This window comes from Peromyscus eremicus, chromosome 16_21, assembly GCF_949786415.1.
Source record: "Peromyscus eremicus chromosome 16_21, PerEre_H2_v1, whole genome shotgun sequence".
Classification (NCBI taxonomy): domain Eukaryota; kingdom Metazoa; phylum Chordata; class Mammalia; order Rodentia; family Cricetidae; genus Peromyscus; species Peromyscus eremicus.
Genome location: NC_081432.1, coordinates 48612037 through 48625335, shown reverse-complemented (window position 1 = coordinate 48625335; position 13299 = coordinate 48612037). Strand labels below are relative to the sequence as shown.

General features: G+C 44.1%; 1 protein-coding gene across 1 annotated transcript; it reads right to left on the bottom strand.

Annotated features, from left to right (window-relative positions):
• Positions 1-917: 917 nt before the first annotated feature.
• Sdhaf4 (succinate dehydrogenase complex assembly factor 4) lies at positions 918-11474 on the bottom strand. Its single transcript, XM_059281735.1, has 3 exons — positions 11371-11474; positions 8694-8843; positions 918-1301 (listed from the first exon to the last, which is right to left on the bottom strand). Exons 1-3 carry the CDS (start codon positions 11423-11425, stop codon positions 1192-1194), a joined length of 315 nt encoding a protein of 104 aa, XP_059137718.1. The 5' UTR covers positions 11426-11474; the 3' UTR covers positions 918-1191.
• Positions 11475-13299: the final 1825 nt, after the last annotated feature.

Sequence of the window (13299 nt, the reverse complement as noted above, 5' to 3'; positions counted from 1 at the left end):
ACACACACACACACACACACACACACACACACTTTTTAAAAGCTACTATTCTAATGTCTTAATTTGGTTTCTGTTGCTTTAATAAACCACTGACTACAAGCAACCTGGAGAGGAAAGAGTTTATTTCATCTTACAGTTTATAGTCCATCACGAAGGGAAAACAGGGTAAGCGGATCAGGAACTGAAGCAGAGGGAAGAAGTTTGGCAACTTGCTCTCTATGGCTAGCTCAAGTTGCTTTCTCCTACAATCCAGGACCACCTGTCCAATGGTAGCACTGTCCAAAGTAGGCTGGGCCCTCCCACATCAGTCAATAAGCAAAAAACAAAAAAACAAAAAATGTTTCACAGATTTGCCCACAGGTCAATCTGATGGAAACATTTTCTTAACTGAGGTTCCCTCTTCCAAAATGACTCCAGCTTACGCAAAATTGACAAAAACTAATCAGCACACGTAGTCATAGCAACAGTCATGGAAAAGTTATTTTCTTGGGGCTGGAAAGATGGCCCTGCGGTTAAGAGAGAGTACCGCTTTTGCAGAGAAAGTGAGTTTGGTTCCCAGCGCTCAGGTCAGGAGGCTCACAACAGCCTGTAACTACAGCTCCAGAAAATCTGACGCCCTCTTCTGGCTTCTTAGGGCAACTGCACTCACATGCACATATACACAGACATACATATATAAACATAGTTAAAAATAACACACATAAATGTCAGGGGCTGGAAAGATGGCTCAGAGGTTTAGAGCACTTGCTCTTGCACAGGACCTGGGTTCAGTTTCCAGCACCCACACGGTGACTCACAACAACCCATAACTCCAGTACCAGGGGATCTGATGCCTTCTTCTGGCCTTCATGGACACAAAGCTCATACTTACATGCATGAGAAACACTCACACATACAAAATAAAATACCAATCTAAAGACAATCTTCAAAAATTATTTATTTACATGTGCATTTTATAAGCAACTGATTGAATCGATAAAGATCACGGCAAAGGCTTGCAGCTCTCTCTACCCCAATACACTTAAAGTTAACATGTGCAAACGGACAAGTGTTTCCACTTCCTAGATATAGCTTCACAGCTGTCATGTAATTTAAAACACACGATGAACATCACATGGCTTAAAGGATACAGAGAAAGAACAATGTGAAGTAAACCATTCAGAAAATGATTCTGCAGTTAAAGAATGTGACTTAAAAGTCGATACAGCGTCCTTTCCGTTCCCAGTCCCCATAGCGTGTGGGCTCCGGGCCCCTGGGTCCACCTTTTTCTTTGGTAACTGGATTAACATCATCTGGAAACTCTAAGGAAGACAAAAGATAAGAACAAGGCAGTCAGCAGAGATGGAAGAAAACCGTACGGTCAGTTTTGGGGACAGGATTGCACAAGCTGGTTATGAGTGCCTGGCTTATCATACAGTCTTTGAATGAGTCATGCATGTGGTTCTTCCCCTTTCATCCCCAGAACTTGAGATATGCATTTTTCATATTCAATCAACTTCACTAACACTGATGACTTCCAACCCTTGGAGTGCTTTCAGGTCTAGAAACTACTAAAAGGCAGTTTCATATGTGGTGCTGGACCCAACAGGAGGGAAGGAGTGAGAACAGAGTACAGCTTCACTGAACTTGAAGGGTTTAGAGACAAGTTCAGTGTCTCCGTTTTCTTTCCAGTAAGAAGTGTGTGGTGTGTGCATATGGGGGGGGGGTCATACTTGCCTTATAGCATTGAACTGAACAAGGCAATGTATGTGAAGGGTCTAGCACAGTGACAGGTATGTACAGGTGCTGACTGGTTTTACTTGTGAGCACTATTTCTCCTTAACACAGGCTTTGGCTTCAGCAGATGGGTTTTACGATCATAAGTGAAATCATTGGTCTTAACACTGTGTTCATGGGCTGGGGATACAACTCGGTAATAGAATGCTTGTTTTAGCACGAGTGAAGTTCAGTCTCCAGTAACAAACATGTGCACATTCAATGCATGCATGCACACGCACACACACACACACACACACACACACACACACACACACAAATGTGCTGAGGAACAATCCTTTTCTATACTATGAATAGGCATTACCTTCATTGGTTAATAAAAAGTTGACAGGCTGGTAGCTGGGCAGGAAGTTAGGTGGGAAAGCAGAACTGAGAATGATGGGAAGAAGGAGGGTGGAGTCAGGAGAGACACCAGCAGCTATCCAGGAAGCAAAACATGCTAGAGGACAAGTAAAGCCTTGAGCTGAGTGGCAATACAAAGATTAATAGAAATGGTTTAATTGAAATGTAAGAGTTAGCTAGTAACAAGCCTGAGTTATCAGCCGAGCATTTATAATTCATATAAGCCTCTCTGTGTTTATTTGGGACCGGGTGATCAGGACAGGAAATGTCTGAATACAAAAATGCGCTACATTTTCCTGATAGGAGTCCTCACTGTGAACTAAGCCACATTCTGAGGATTTTAATTTTTAATTAATCAATTAATTTGATTGATTACTGTTTGATGGTAGGTGTCACTAATACTGCCTGGGTTGGTGTTAAATGCTGAGGGTCAAATGATCCTTCTATTATAACCTGATACTGGGCTTTCAATTCTCAGCACTTTACACACGTTAACTCACTCAGTCCACATAATAACTCTATGAGTCAGGAAACAATACTGCCCCCATGTTACAGGTGTACAAAGTCGTTCAGTGGCACGCAGTGAGTGAACTGAAACCCACATGCTGTAGTGCTTTGTGTATAGAGAGAACAGATGAGGAACCAGCTGTTAGAAAGAACCTCCAATCTTAAGTGGTGTATTTTTGGAAAACTAAAAGATCATTGCTCCAAATTATGCAGCCCCTCTACAGACTAACCAAAGAAGATACAGAACTTCACCTTGAAACTTTGCACATATTTCTTCAATCTTTATCTTTGCTGCCCTGTGCCTAACTCTCCCATACCCATGTTATCATTCTGTTTTCAGGGAACTTCTGTGATCCCCCTGAAAGCTGGTAATGGACACTCTTATTTGCACCCCCCCATTCCTGGGACTCTGGGTGTGGTAGTTAGCTGGGAATGCTGAGACAAAACAGACTTCGTGGCTTATGCAATGGAAGTCTCAATGGGGTGTGGTTGGTTGGAGTGAGGGCCCTCTTCCTGACTGTGGATGTCCCTTCTTTATGAATTGTCACATGGAAAAGAGGGAGGCAGCGAGGTTTCCAGTGTCTCTCTCATAAGGATACTAGTCCCACCATGAAGTCCTCACCCATATGATCCGAACTTAATTATCTCCAAATACCCTCCATCTGGGGTCAGGGCTTTAACAGTACCAGGAAAAAAGAATATGCTGAGCCAGATTCAGTTGTATGCTTGTAGACCCAGTTATTCAGGAAATGAAGGCAGGAGAAGTTCCTGAGCCCAGTAGTTCCAGGTTAGTCTAGAACATGAGATCCTTACCACACACACACAGACTCTTACTACACACACACACACACACACACACACACACACACAGTGAGACCCTTAACATATACACACACAAGGCCCTCACTACACACACAAATACACACACATTTACTACACACACACACACACACTATACACACAGTGAGACCCTTTAACACATGCACACACAAGACCCTTACTACACACACACACACACACACACACACACACACACACTTATTATACACACACATAGTGAGACCTTTAACACATGCACACACAAGACCCTTACTACACACACACAAACATACAACATACACACATATTTGCACACACATACACACATGACTGTATGCACACATTGAGATGCTCCTTCTCATTGCTGACCAAACCTTGATACACTTTCCTCTGCTGACTCCCACTCCACTACTCTGTCCCATTCTTGCCTCTAGTTTGTAATAACTCATAGACTTTTCTATCTTGCTCTGGAAAGATGAATATCAGATTATACTGTCATCCCTCCCAACCCCATTCTCCATCATCTCAATATCCACGTCAGGGACCATCAAACACAGAGGTCACAGAGGTCCCTAAACCTCCTTATAAGGAGGCTCCTCTCACTTGGGTCTCCCCCTGGACTTTCTTATCCCCGGAATGCTTCTTCTTCAGATCTCACTCTTGAGCTCTCCTCCCTGACCACACGTCCCATCTTCCCTTTCTCCTCTCCTTTGTTATACCCGGAAGTATCCTGACTCTTCCTCCTTGTGTTACCACCAGCCTGACACTCTCAGCAGCTCACTCTTAACACTGCGGTGACGTGCTGTACCATCTGTGCTCTGTCTCTTACATCTCCAGCCATGTGTGCACGGAAGCAAAGCATCTTTCTAACCGATCTCTTCCGCAGTAGACTGAGTGAAGGATGCCAGGCACGAAAGACTATGTATTCTCTCATTTACATAAAATCCTATAAGAAGCGAAACTACAGGGATTGAGAATGGATCAATGGTTGTGGGAAGAGGTGGGGATAGGGTTGATTAAAAATAAGCAAAAGATAACTCTGTAGGGAGTAAGAAAACTTATACTTAATGTTGTTTACATGACCGCAAACATTTGTGAAAACTCACAGAACTGTATATTTAAATCACACTTTAATAGAGCTGGCTAGACAATCTCCAGCCCAATATATTTTTTAAAATTTGCCTATATGTGGTGGTGTATGCCTCTAATCCAAACACTTGGGAGACAGAGTCAGGAGGATCTCTGAAAGTTGGAGGCCAGCCTGGTCTACATAGGGAATTTTAGGCCAGCTAGGGCTACACAGTGAGATCATCTAAAAAAGAAAAAAAACAAAAAACAAAAAACAAGACTAAACAAGACAGACAAACAAACAAAAACCTCACCAAAACATCTTTATTTACTTCCTGAGACAGGACCTCATGTAGCCCAGGCTGCCTGCCTTCAACTTCTAACCCTCCTGTCTCACTAGCGCTGGAATTACAGGCATGTGCCGCCATGTTGGATTTATGGACTTAGAACGAGGCCAGGGCTCCATGCCTGTTAAGCCAGCGCTCTTCCAATGAGCTACCCTCAGTTCCCTTACTGACCACTCCCAGATTTTTTTTTTTTCTTCTCTGAGCTGAGGACTGAACCCAGGGCCTTGCACTTGCTAGGAAAGTGCTCTACCACTGAGCTAAATCCCCAACCCCACTCCCAGGTTTTTTGTTTGTTTGGTTGGTTGTTTTTTTTTTTTGAGACAGGTTTTCTCTGTGTAGTTTTGGTGCCTGTCCTGGATCTCGCTCTGTAGACCAGGCTGGCCTCGAACTCATGGAGGTCCACCTGCCTCTGCCTCCCGAGTAGCCCACTCCCAGATTTAAAAATGGTTCTAATTACGTTTATTGCTTGTGTGCATGTGTATACGTGTGTTGTGTTTTGTGTAGGTGCTGTGATGTAAGTGCTGAGGTCAGATGGAAATATTCAGGAACTCTTCTCTCCTACAGTGGAGTCCCTGGGACTGAAGTCAGGAGGCTGTCGGGCTCAGCATAAGCATCTTTATCTGCTGAGCTAGCTTGCTGGCCTTTAACGCTCAGATCTGACATGAAAGAGCCTGACATTCTATTAATCTACTATTTTCACTTTATGCTGAGGCCACTCAGCTGTGCCTGACATGTGCCATGTTCTCTAATCTCTTCTTCTATGGCCATACCTTTCTCTCTCTTAAACATCTCCCTAGCATATTTACTTGTTACAGTTTTATTTTTCCTTTAAATTTCATTTGCCCCACCTTTTATGCTAATTCCCATCAGATGCTCATAGACAGCTATGTATCTCATCTTCCATTTACCCTGTCTATCTATCTACCTACCATCCACCATCCATCCATCCAACCATCCATCATCTATCCATCCATCCATTCATCTATCAATTATCTATCTATCATCCACCTATCCATCATCCATCCATTCATCTATCTATCTATCTATCTATCTATCTACCATCCACCCATCCATCATCCATCCATCCATCCACCCATCCATCATCCATCCATCTATCCATCCATCCATCTATTCATCCATCCATTCATCCATCCATTCATCCATCCATCCATCCATCCATCCATCCATCTATCTATCTATCATGAGACAGAGTCTGGTAATGTATCCTATGTTGACTATCCTACTGTGGCAGCCTCCTGGAATCCAGGAAGAAATGGCAGAAACAATGGATGAGAAGACGAAGAAAGCAAAACAGAAGCTGAACTGGAAACTTCTAGAAGCAGTAGTTAACACTGCCTAAGGTCGCTGACTGTTCAGGTCAGGTTGAACGGTGTCTACTGGCACCGGGTTGTTAGCATTTTCTAAGGAACAGTGGTTTTTAATGTGATCACAAGGCATTAAAAAATGAAGATGCGTATTTACTGACGCACACTGTCCAGGCAGCTTTGTCTTCTGACCTCTATCTAACTGGGTTATGCTGAAGCCCAGATGCCAGCACTAGGCTTTGAGCATTTCGGCCTCCAGAATCGTAGGCGAGAATGAACTCCTTTCCTGCTTTTGATTGGTACATATTACTGTAAGTAGCCCCATGTGATCGCTTATCTCAACCATCAACTGGACAAGATGGAAAGTGACCCAGGAGACATTTCTGGTTGTTTCTGTGTGAGAGCTTCCAGAGAGGAGGAGGGACCCACCCTGAACATCCAACCCATCCTATGCCTGGGATCCTGAAAACCAGAAAGCAAGCTGAGCACCAGCACTTGCCTCTCTCTGCTTCCTGACAACAGACACGATGTGACTGTCACCTCACGCTCCTGCCACCATGCCTTCCTGTCACGACGGGCTGAACCCCCTCTTAAGCTGTGAGCCAAAACAGACCCTCTCTTCCCTTAGTCGCCTTTGTCAAGAATTTTGTCACTGCAGTAAGAAAAGGTAACCAGTACATCCCCTTTCCCATGCTCCTGTCGGGAACCCCAATAAATTCATTGACTTGGCAATTAGACAGAATCACTCTTTTGGCCTACTGGTGCCCCATCTGGGATGAACTGATTTCTTAAATGTCTGCCCATGAAAAGTCACCCAATACAATGAACATAGGCACTAGGCTGGAGCCAAGGCTTAAAGAACCACAATTTGGTTCCTAGTGTCCATGCAGGTGACTCACAACTGTCATAACTCCAACTCCAGGAAATCCAATGGTTCTGGCTGCATGCATAGACCCATACACAAAGAAACATACACAAACACATATGCATAAAATTATAAAATAAAAAAACAAACAATGATAATTGTATTTAGTCTATTACCTCCCTCAAAAAAAGAAAAAGTACCAGCTCAGGACCTCCAAGACCAAGTTCTCAGCACAAAGGAGATTTATTTGCCCCAGGGGACAGAGGTTAGGGAATAAGAGACAAAGTCAGGAGACAGAGGACGAGGGAGAAGGGAAAGGTTACAAGGGAGAGGGGGAAGGGTATTTGTCCTAGAGGACCAAGGACTGCCTTTGGATAGAGGGGAGACAGATGTGGCACATAGGAAAATGGCAGTTTATATAGGTACAAGGGAAACCCGTGTTAGGATGAGGTGTTTAACTTTAATTGGGCAGGTTAATTAGGGCAGCCAAAGGGGGCTTTTGACAGTTGGACTTCAATACTTTGATAACTGGACCTTAGTAGTCAGCCTCAGGAGGAGGAAGTGGCCAAATAAGGGAATAGACCTTGGGGGCCAGCTTCAGGAATGCAAGGCTTTTATCAAGGCAGAGGTAATGGGGAAGAAGGGCGAGGCCGGCCAGAGGCACGTGCTCCAGTGTCTCTTCAGATGCCACTTTCTGTCCAGTGGACAGATGACAGGGAGCTAGGAAGGAAGGTTATTAGAGTTGAGAGAATGAGAGATGTCTTCTCTTCACTATGCAGTCCTGTGTTCCATCCTTTTCTAAGGCCCAGCATCTTCACTGTGCCCTGACTCCTCGGCTTTACCCCGTACATTCAGGACGATCTACTGCATGCTGAAGCTGATCTTTTCACAGCAGATAGTTTCATCAACAAACAAAGCCTTGTTATTTGTATCACAGAGGATACCGATTTCTATGTCTTACCTTTTGAATGATGAAAGTATAGTAAAAACAAACAACCCCCCCGCCAATAACTAAGTAAGTACTAAAACTCAGAAACCCTTCCTTTGAGACAGTCTATGTTGCTCAGGCTGGCCTCACGTTCCTGATTCTCTGGCATCAGTTTCCAGAGTGCTGGTATTCCAGACATGGGCCACCATTTCTAGCTTTAGAAACACCTTTTTGGTGGGGCTTGCATGTGTATGTGTGTATGCTTATGTGAATGCACGTGTGATGTACATGTGCTCGTGTGTGCGTGTGCATGCAGAGGTCAGAGAATGACTTCAGGTCTCTCCCTTGATTGCTCTCCATCTTACATATTGAAGCAAGGTCTTTCATTTGAGCCCAGAGACTGTCAATTCAGATGGTCTAGGTAGCCAGCTGGCCCCAGGGATTCCCTGTATCTTCTGTGGGCTGCCATGGCTGTCAGCACAAGAGTGCTGGAATCTACACTCTGGGAGGCATCTCACCAACCCAAAACCTTTTTAAGGAAGTTAACAACCACACATACAGGTAGTCCACGTGGTATTTTTACTTACTGAAATATCCTTTATAACTGGTAATAACACTGAAGAGCACATTTCACTTCTTGCATCCATTTTCTAGTAACGGACATTTTCTTTGCTATGTTAGGCACCCACCCACCGACAGCGGTTGAGTCTACTCACTCTTGAGTGGCTCCCTCTCTAAGTGCGAGTCCTCGGGCGCATCAAAACGACCCACTGGCAACTTGGACTTCTTAAGAGGTTGCTTCCCAAGTTCAGATTTTCCTTCTCCATAACTCACCTTCCTCAAAGAATGATTCAGAAGGGAGGATCCTAATGGAGAAAAAAAAAAATTTTACTTTTAGAAAATTGACTAATTTTGCCTACTTGCGTTTTTGACCATTTAGCATTAATTCAAAAGGGACAAATGGCATTCAGCGAAATCCTTTCCTGAATGCCCACATTCTACACAGCTATTTCCCTTCCTTCGAGATAACCAGTGCTACAAGTCTGCAAAGAGCTATAAAGTAAGGGGGTGGGCAAATACAGGGAATAGTTTAGTAACCTAGGACTCCGTCTGGTTTGGAATATGCACACGGTCCTCTTCCAATAATGCACTTGGCAGCCTAATTTCCTCACCTCTACACTATGCACACAAATCTTTCTCCAAGAGATGCACCTAGCAACATAAGCCCCCCTTTCCCCCAGCACCAACAGCACCAGGATGCATGCACGTACATCCCTCTCTGAAGCATGGGATTTTCCTCCTTTCTCAACAGGAAACTTATACAGATTCTATTTAGTTGTACTCTCCTCATGTTCCAGTACAGGACCAGAAAGGCCCATTGGTCCTACACTGGGTTTGGGTGCTTCCCCAGTAAGGTAAAACTGTGCCCTATAAGTGATAGATTTTAAAAAGGAAAATCTTCTATTTATCATCTTATGTTTATTTTGGCAAGCATGACTGAAGTAAGATGCATTGTAAGAAGGAACATATACAGAAAATGATTGTGCTACCTAGTATAGTATATCAATTTAAATGAGAACCACCCCAACTCCTTAGTAACCAGCCCCCTCTTCCCTGTACACCCCATTAAAGAGACCCTAGGCAACACACTCTGGCCCTTCTTCATTGTGGCTTGTGTTGTTGGAGGTTTTTCTTCTTTTTGCTCTTTTGGGGGGGCCTGCCACTCAGCTCCCAAATAAATTTACACACAGAGGCTTATTATTAATTATGAATGCCCGGCCTTAGCTTGGCTTAGTTTCTAGCCAGCTTTTCTTAACTTATCCTGACTACCTGTTGCCTCCGGGCTTTTCCTTTTCTATTCCTGTATATCTTTTTTTATTTCTTAATCCATGGCTGGCTGTGTAGCTGGGTGGCTGGTCCCTGGAGTCCCCCTCCTTCTCTGGCTGCTAGACCTAGCCCTCCTCCCAGATTTCTCCCTCTATAAATTCTCTCTGCCTGCCAGCCCCCCCCCCCAATCCTTTCTCCTGACTTGCTATTGGCCAGTTCTTTATTAGACCATCAGGTGTTTTAGACAGGCACAGTAACACATCTTCACAGAGTTAAACAAATGCAACATAAACAAAAGTAACAGACCTTAAAATAACATTCTACTACAGGCCTTCTGCTCTCTGCAGTGTAAGAATTCAAACAAAGTTTCATTGCTCTTCTGCAATCTGTGTGGGCTTTAATTTCAATTCCTTGGATAAGGAAGCGGTTGGCTTGCCCCAACCCTGACAGGAAAATCAATAAAACAGCATCCTTTAGGAACTTACATCTTGTGCTGGGGCATGGGGAATACAAACCAGAAGGTGTAGCACTCTATGCTAGTGTTTCTAGTACTGCCCAAGCATCCATAAGGAGAATGGAAAATTTGTCATACACAGGTAAAAGATACCACCTCACATTTCTGTATGGAGTGAAATACGAGTAGTTGAAAAAAAAAAAAGCAATGATTGCAAACTGCATGGAACCATTTCCATGGGAAAATGGGTTCATTGATGTTCCTTTTGCTTTATACTTCATACATGGGTCATGTGTGTCTATACATAATTTCTGGTATCAAACATAACATAGTTGTTTAAAAACAGCAGAATGCTGGATAAACACTAAAGTTATCACCTAAGGGTTTGGAGCGAGCCTTTCGTTTTCTATAATATTTACTGTATAGATCATTTAAGATTTGAACAACCAACAGGTATCAAGTATTTGAAGGGAAAAACTAGAAAGTTTAATAAAAAAAATGGGGCCACTTGTTAAGAAAGCAGTAATTCTGTCTTCAGTTCACGTAACATCTCAGGGATGTCATCAATTAAACTTACATTCTGCACCCTCTTTGGGATGCTAACTGAGGAATATACTGAGAAATAATGCAACAGTTTTGAAAAACGTTAGTTTCTACAGAAAGCACGCAGGCATCTCTTCTAACGGCTCTTGGCTTCGTGTACTTTTCGTTTCATGTACTCATCTATCTGACTTTCGCTTACGGAACATTTAGACCAGGCTGACCTTGAACTCAAAAGATCCTCCTGCCTCTGCAGATGCTTAGTGCTGGACTAAAGGCATGCACCCTCTGCCGGGTACAAATTATTCTTGATGTAAGCAAACAAGTAAATGAATGACACTCATCCCCGAAGGGTCCTTCTTCTCCATACGTTCCCAGCGGCATCGAAGTGCGAGCCGCTCCACGCAAACCACCCGCAAAGTCCGCGTCCCTCCTCCAAGCACACCCAAAGGCTCGGAATCCCGCGGTCCTAGTGCACCGCGGTCGGGTCTCCGCACCGGCGTCTTCCCCTATCAGAAGCCGGCTTCCCCCGCGGGTTTCCGAGTCTCGGGACCCCGGGCGGATCGCCTTACTTGTTGCTCTCCAGAGGGAGGCCACCGAAGACCCCGAAAGCACCGTGGAGCTCATACCGCCGCCTGCCGCAGCGTCTGCGCACGCGCAGCTAAGTGGGCGGGGCTACCACCGACCCCACCGGGAACCCGCGCGGTCTGCGCAGGCGTCAGCGAAAGCAGAGTTGGGCGGAGCTTCGCTGTGTCCGCCAGATTGACTGGCCCGTTATGGGTGCTTCCTGTGATTTGGACAGGCATAGCCTCTTCCTCAACCTTTATCCCGCGGAGTCCCTGGCGATCGCTCCTAGCTATTCCGATGGACTTAAGGACAAAACTGAAAGTCTGCCCGGAAGTAACAAGTTCTATCTAGAAGAGGGAAGTTCCAAGTCCAGCAAGGAGATGGACACATGAATCACCCCAATCTGATCATTACGTTTTTTAGACATGTATTAATATTGATAACTAGATACTAGGGTTTTTTGTTGTTGTTGTTGTTGTTTTGGTTTTGGTTTTTGGTTTTTCGAGACAGGTTTTTCTCTGTGTAGTTTTGGTGCCTCTCCTGGATCTCGCTCTGTAAACTAGGCTGGCCTTGAACTCAGAGATCCACCTGGCTCTGCCTCCGAAGTGCTGGGATTAAAGGCGTGTGCCACCGCCGCCCGGCTGATACTAGTGATTTTTAAAAGTTTCATCATCACATGCCACATAGGTGTGCCAAAATATTACTCCATAAATCTGTAGTTAAAAATACCAAACACATTTAATTACATTGAATGTTCCCATATTTTGAAAATAAAATTTTAGTAAGTTCAAAATATCCAGTCATGCAAATTGTTATTGAGACTGTTCCACGTCAGGGATCTTTTTAAAAAAAAATTAAAAATACTGAGGGACTAGAGAGATGGCTTCTCTTTCAGAGGACCTGGGTTCTAGTCCCAGCACCCACAGGGCAACTCACAAGTTTGTAACTCCAGTTCCAGAGTGTCTGACAGCCTCTTCTGGACTTTGTTGGCAGTAGGCATGCACATGACATGCATACATATATACATACATGCCAGCAAAACACTCATACAAAAAAATCTTTTTAAAAATATTGAGGTAAAAACCTTTATACATGACAAATAATGCAAAGTGTCCCCTCCCCCACCCCATTCTTAGAAAACAAACCAAATCCATGGCTGGTTAGATGAGTTACTGCATTAAACCCTGTCTTGGAGTCAAAAGCATTGCCACCAAGAAGAGCTTACCACAGCGACTTTCTCTTCCCCCAGCTGTGTTTGCTCTGTGGATCCACTAATACAGTAGCCATGGTGATAAGAACAAAGACACACATGTACACTTAACTGTCTTGCCCTTCCCAGGACTGATTGGTTAGCACTACTGCTTAGTAATTCTAATGGCTGACTTGACCTGTGCTATAGTATTAAGCAGCCCAAAAGACTGTTCTGATTACAAGGGCATCAATCCAACTATCACGAAGAAGGTAGCAATTTGCTCTTAAATAATTATTGTGTTTGGACTGCTTTCCCTGAATTATCTGTCATACACTTCACTTCATCTGTGGCCTTCCTGAATGCAGTGTCCCACACAACAGTTCTTATCAGAACCTTTTCCCTGTGAATGTGAACCTGATACCAATCCTATCAAGTATTCTTTTTTTTTTTTTTTTTTTTTTTTTTTGGTTTTTTGAGACAGGGTTTCTCTGTGTAGCTTTGCGCCTTTCCTGGAACTCACTTGGTAGCCCAGGCTGGCCTCGAGTTCACAGAGATCCGCCTGGCTCTGCCTCCCGAGTGCTGGGATTAAAGGCTTGCGCCACCACCGCCCGGCTCCTATCAAGTATTCTATCTTCCAGACTCTGGCCTTGTAGGATGATGGACAGTTCTACTGCTTTGGTTTTGGACTGGGTGATGAAATACTTTGCTATGCTGTCCCTAAAAGATGTCATATGCTCCAAAT

Excerpts from the sequence above, each read along its gene's own strand:
- Sdhaf4 (XM_059281735.1), bottom strand. The coding sequence starts at position 11,425 with ATGAGCTCCACGGTGCTTTCGGGGTCTTCGGTGGCCTCCCTCTGGAGA. Across the intron at positions 8,844-11,370 it reads CTCCCTCTGGAGAGCAACAA|GATCCTCCCTTCTGAATCAT; the intron begins GTAAGGCGATCC and ends TTTCTCCATTAG. Across the intron at positions 1,302-8,693 it reads AGAGAGGGAGCCACTCAAGA|AGTTTCCAGATGATGTTAAT; the intron begins GTGAGTAGACTC and ends TGTCTTCCTTAG.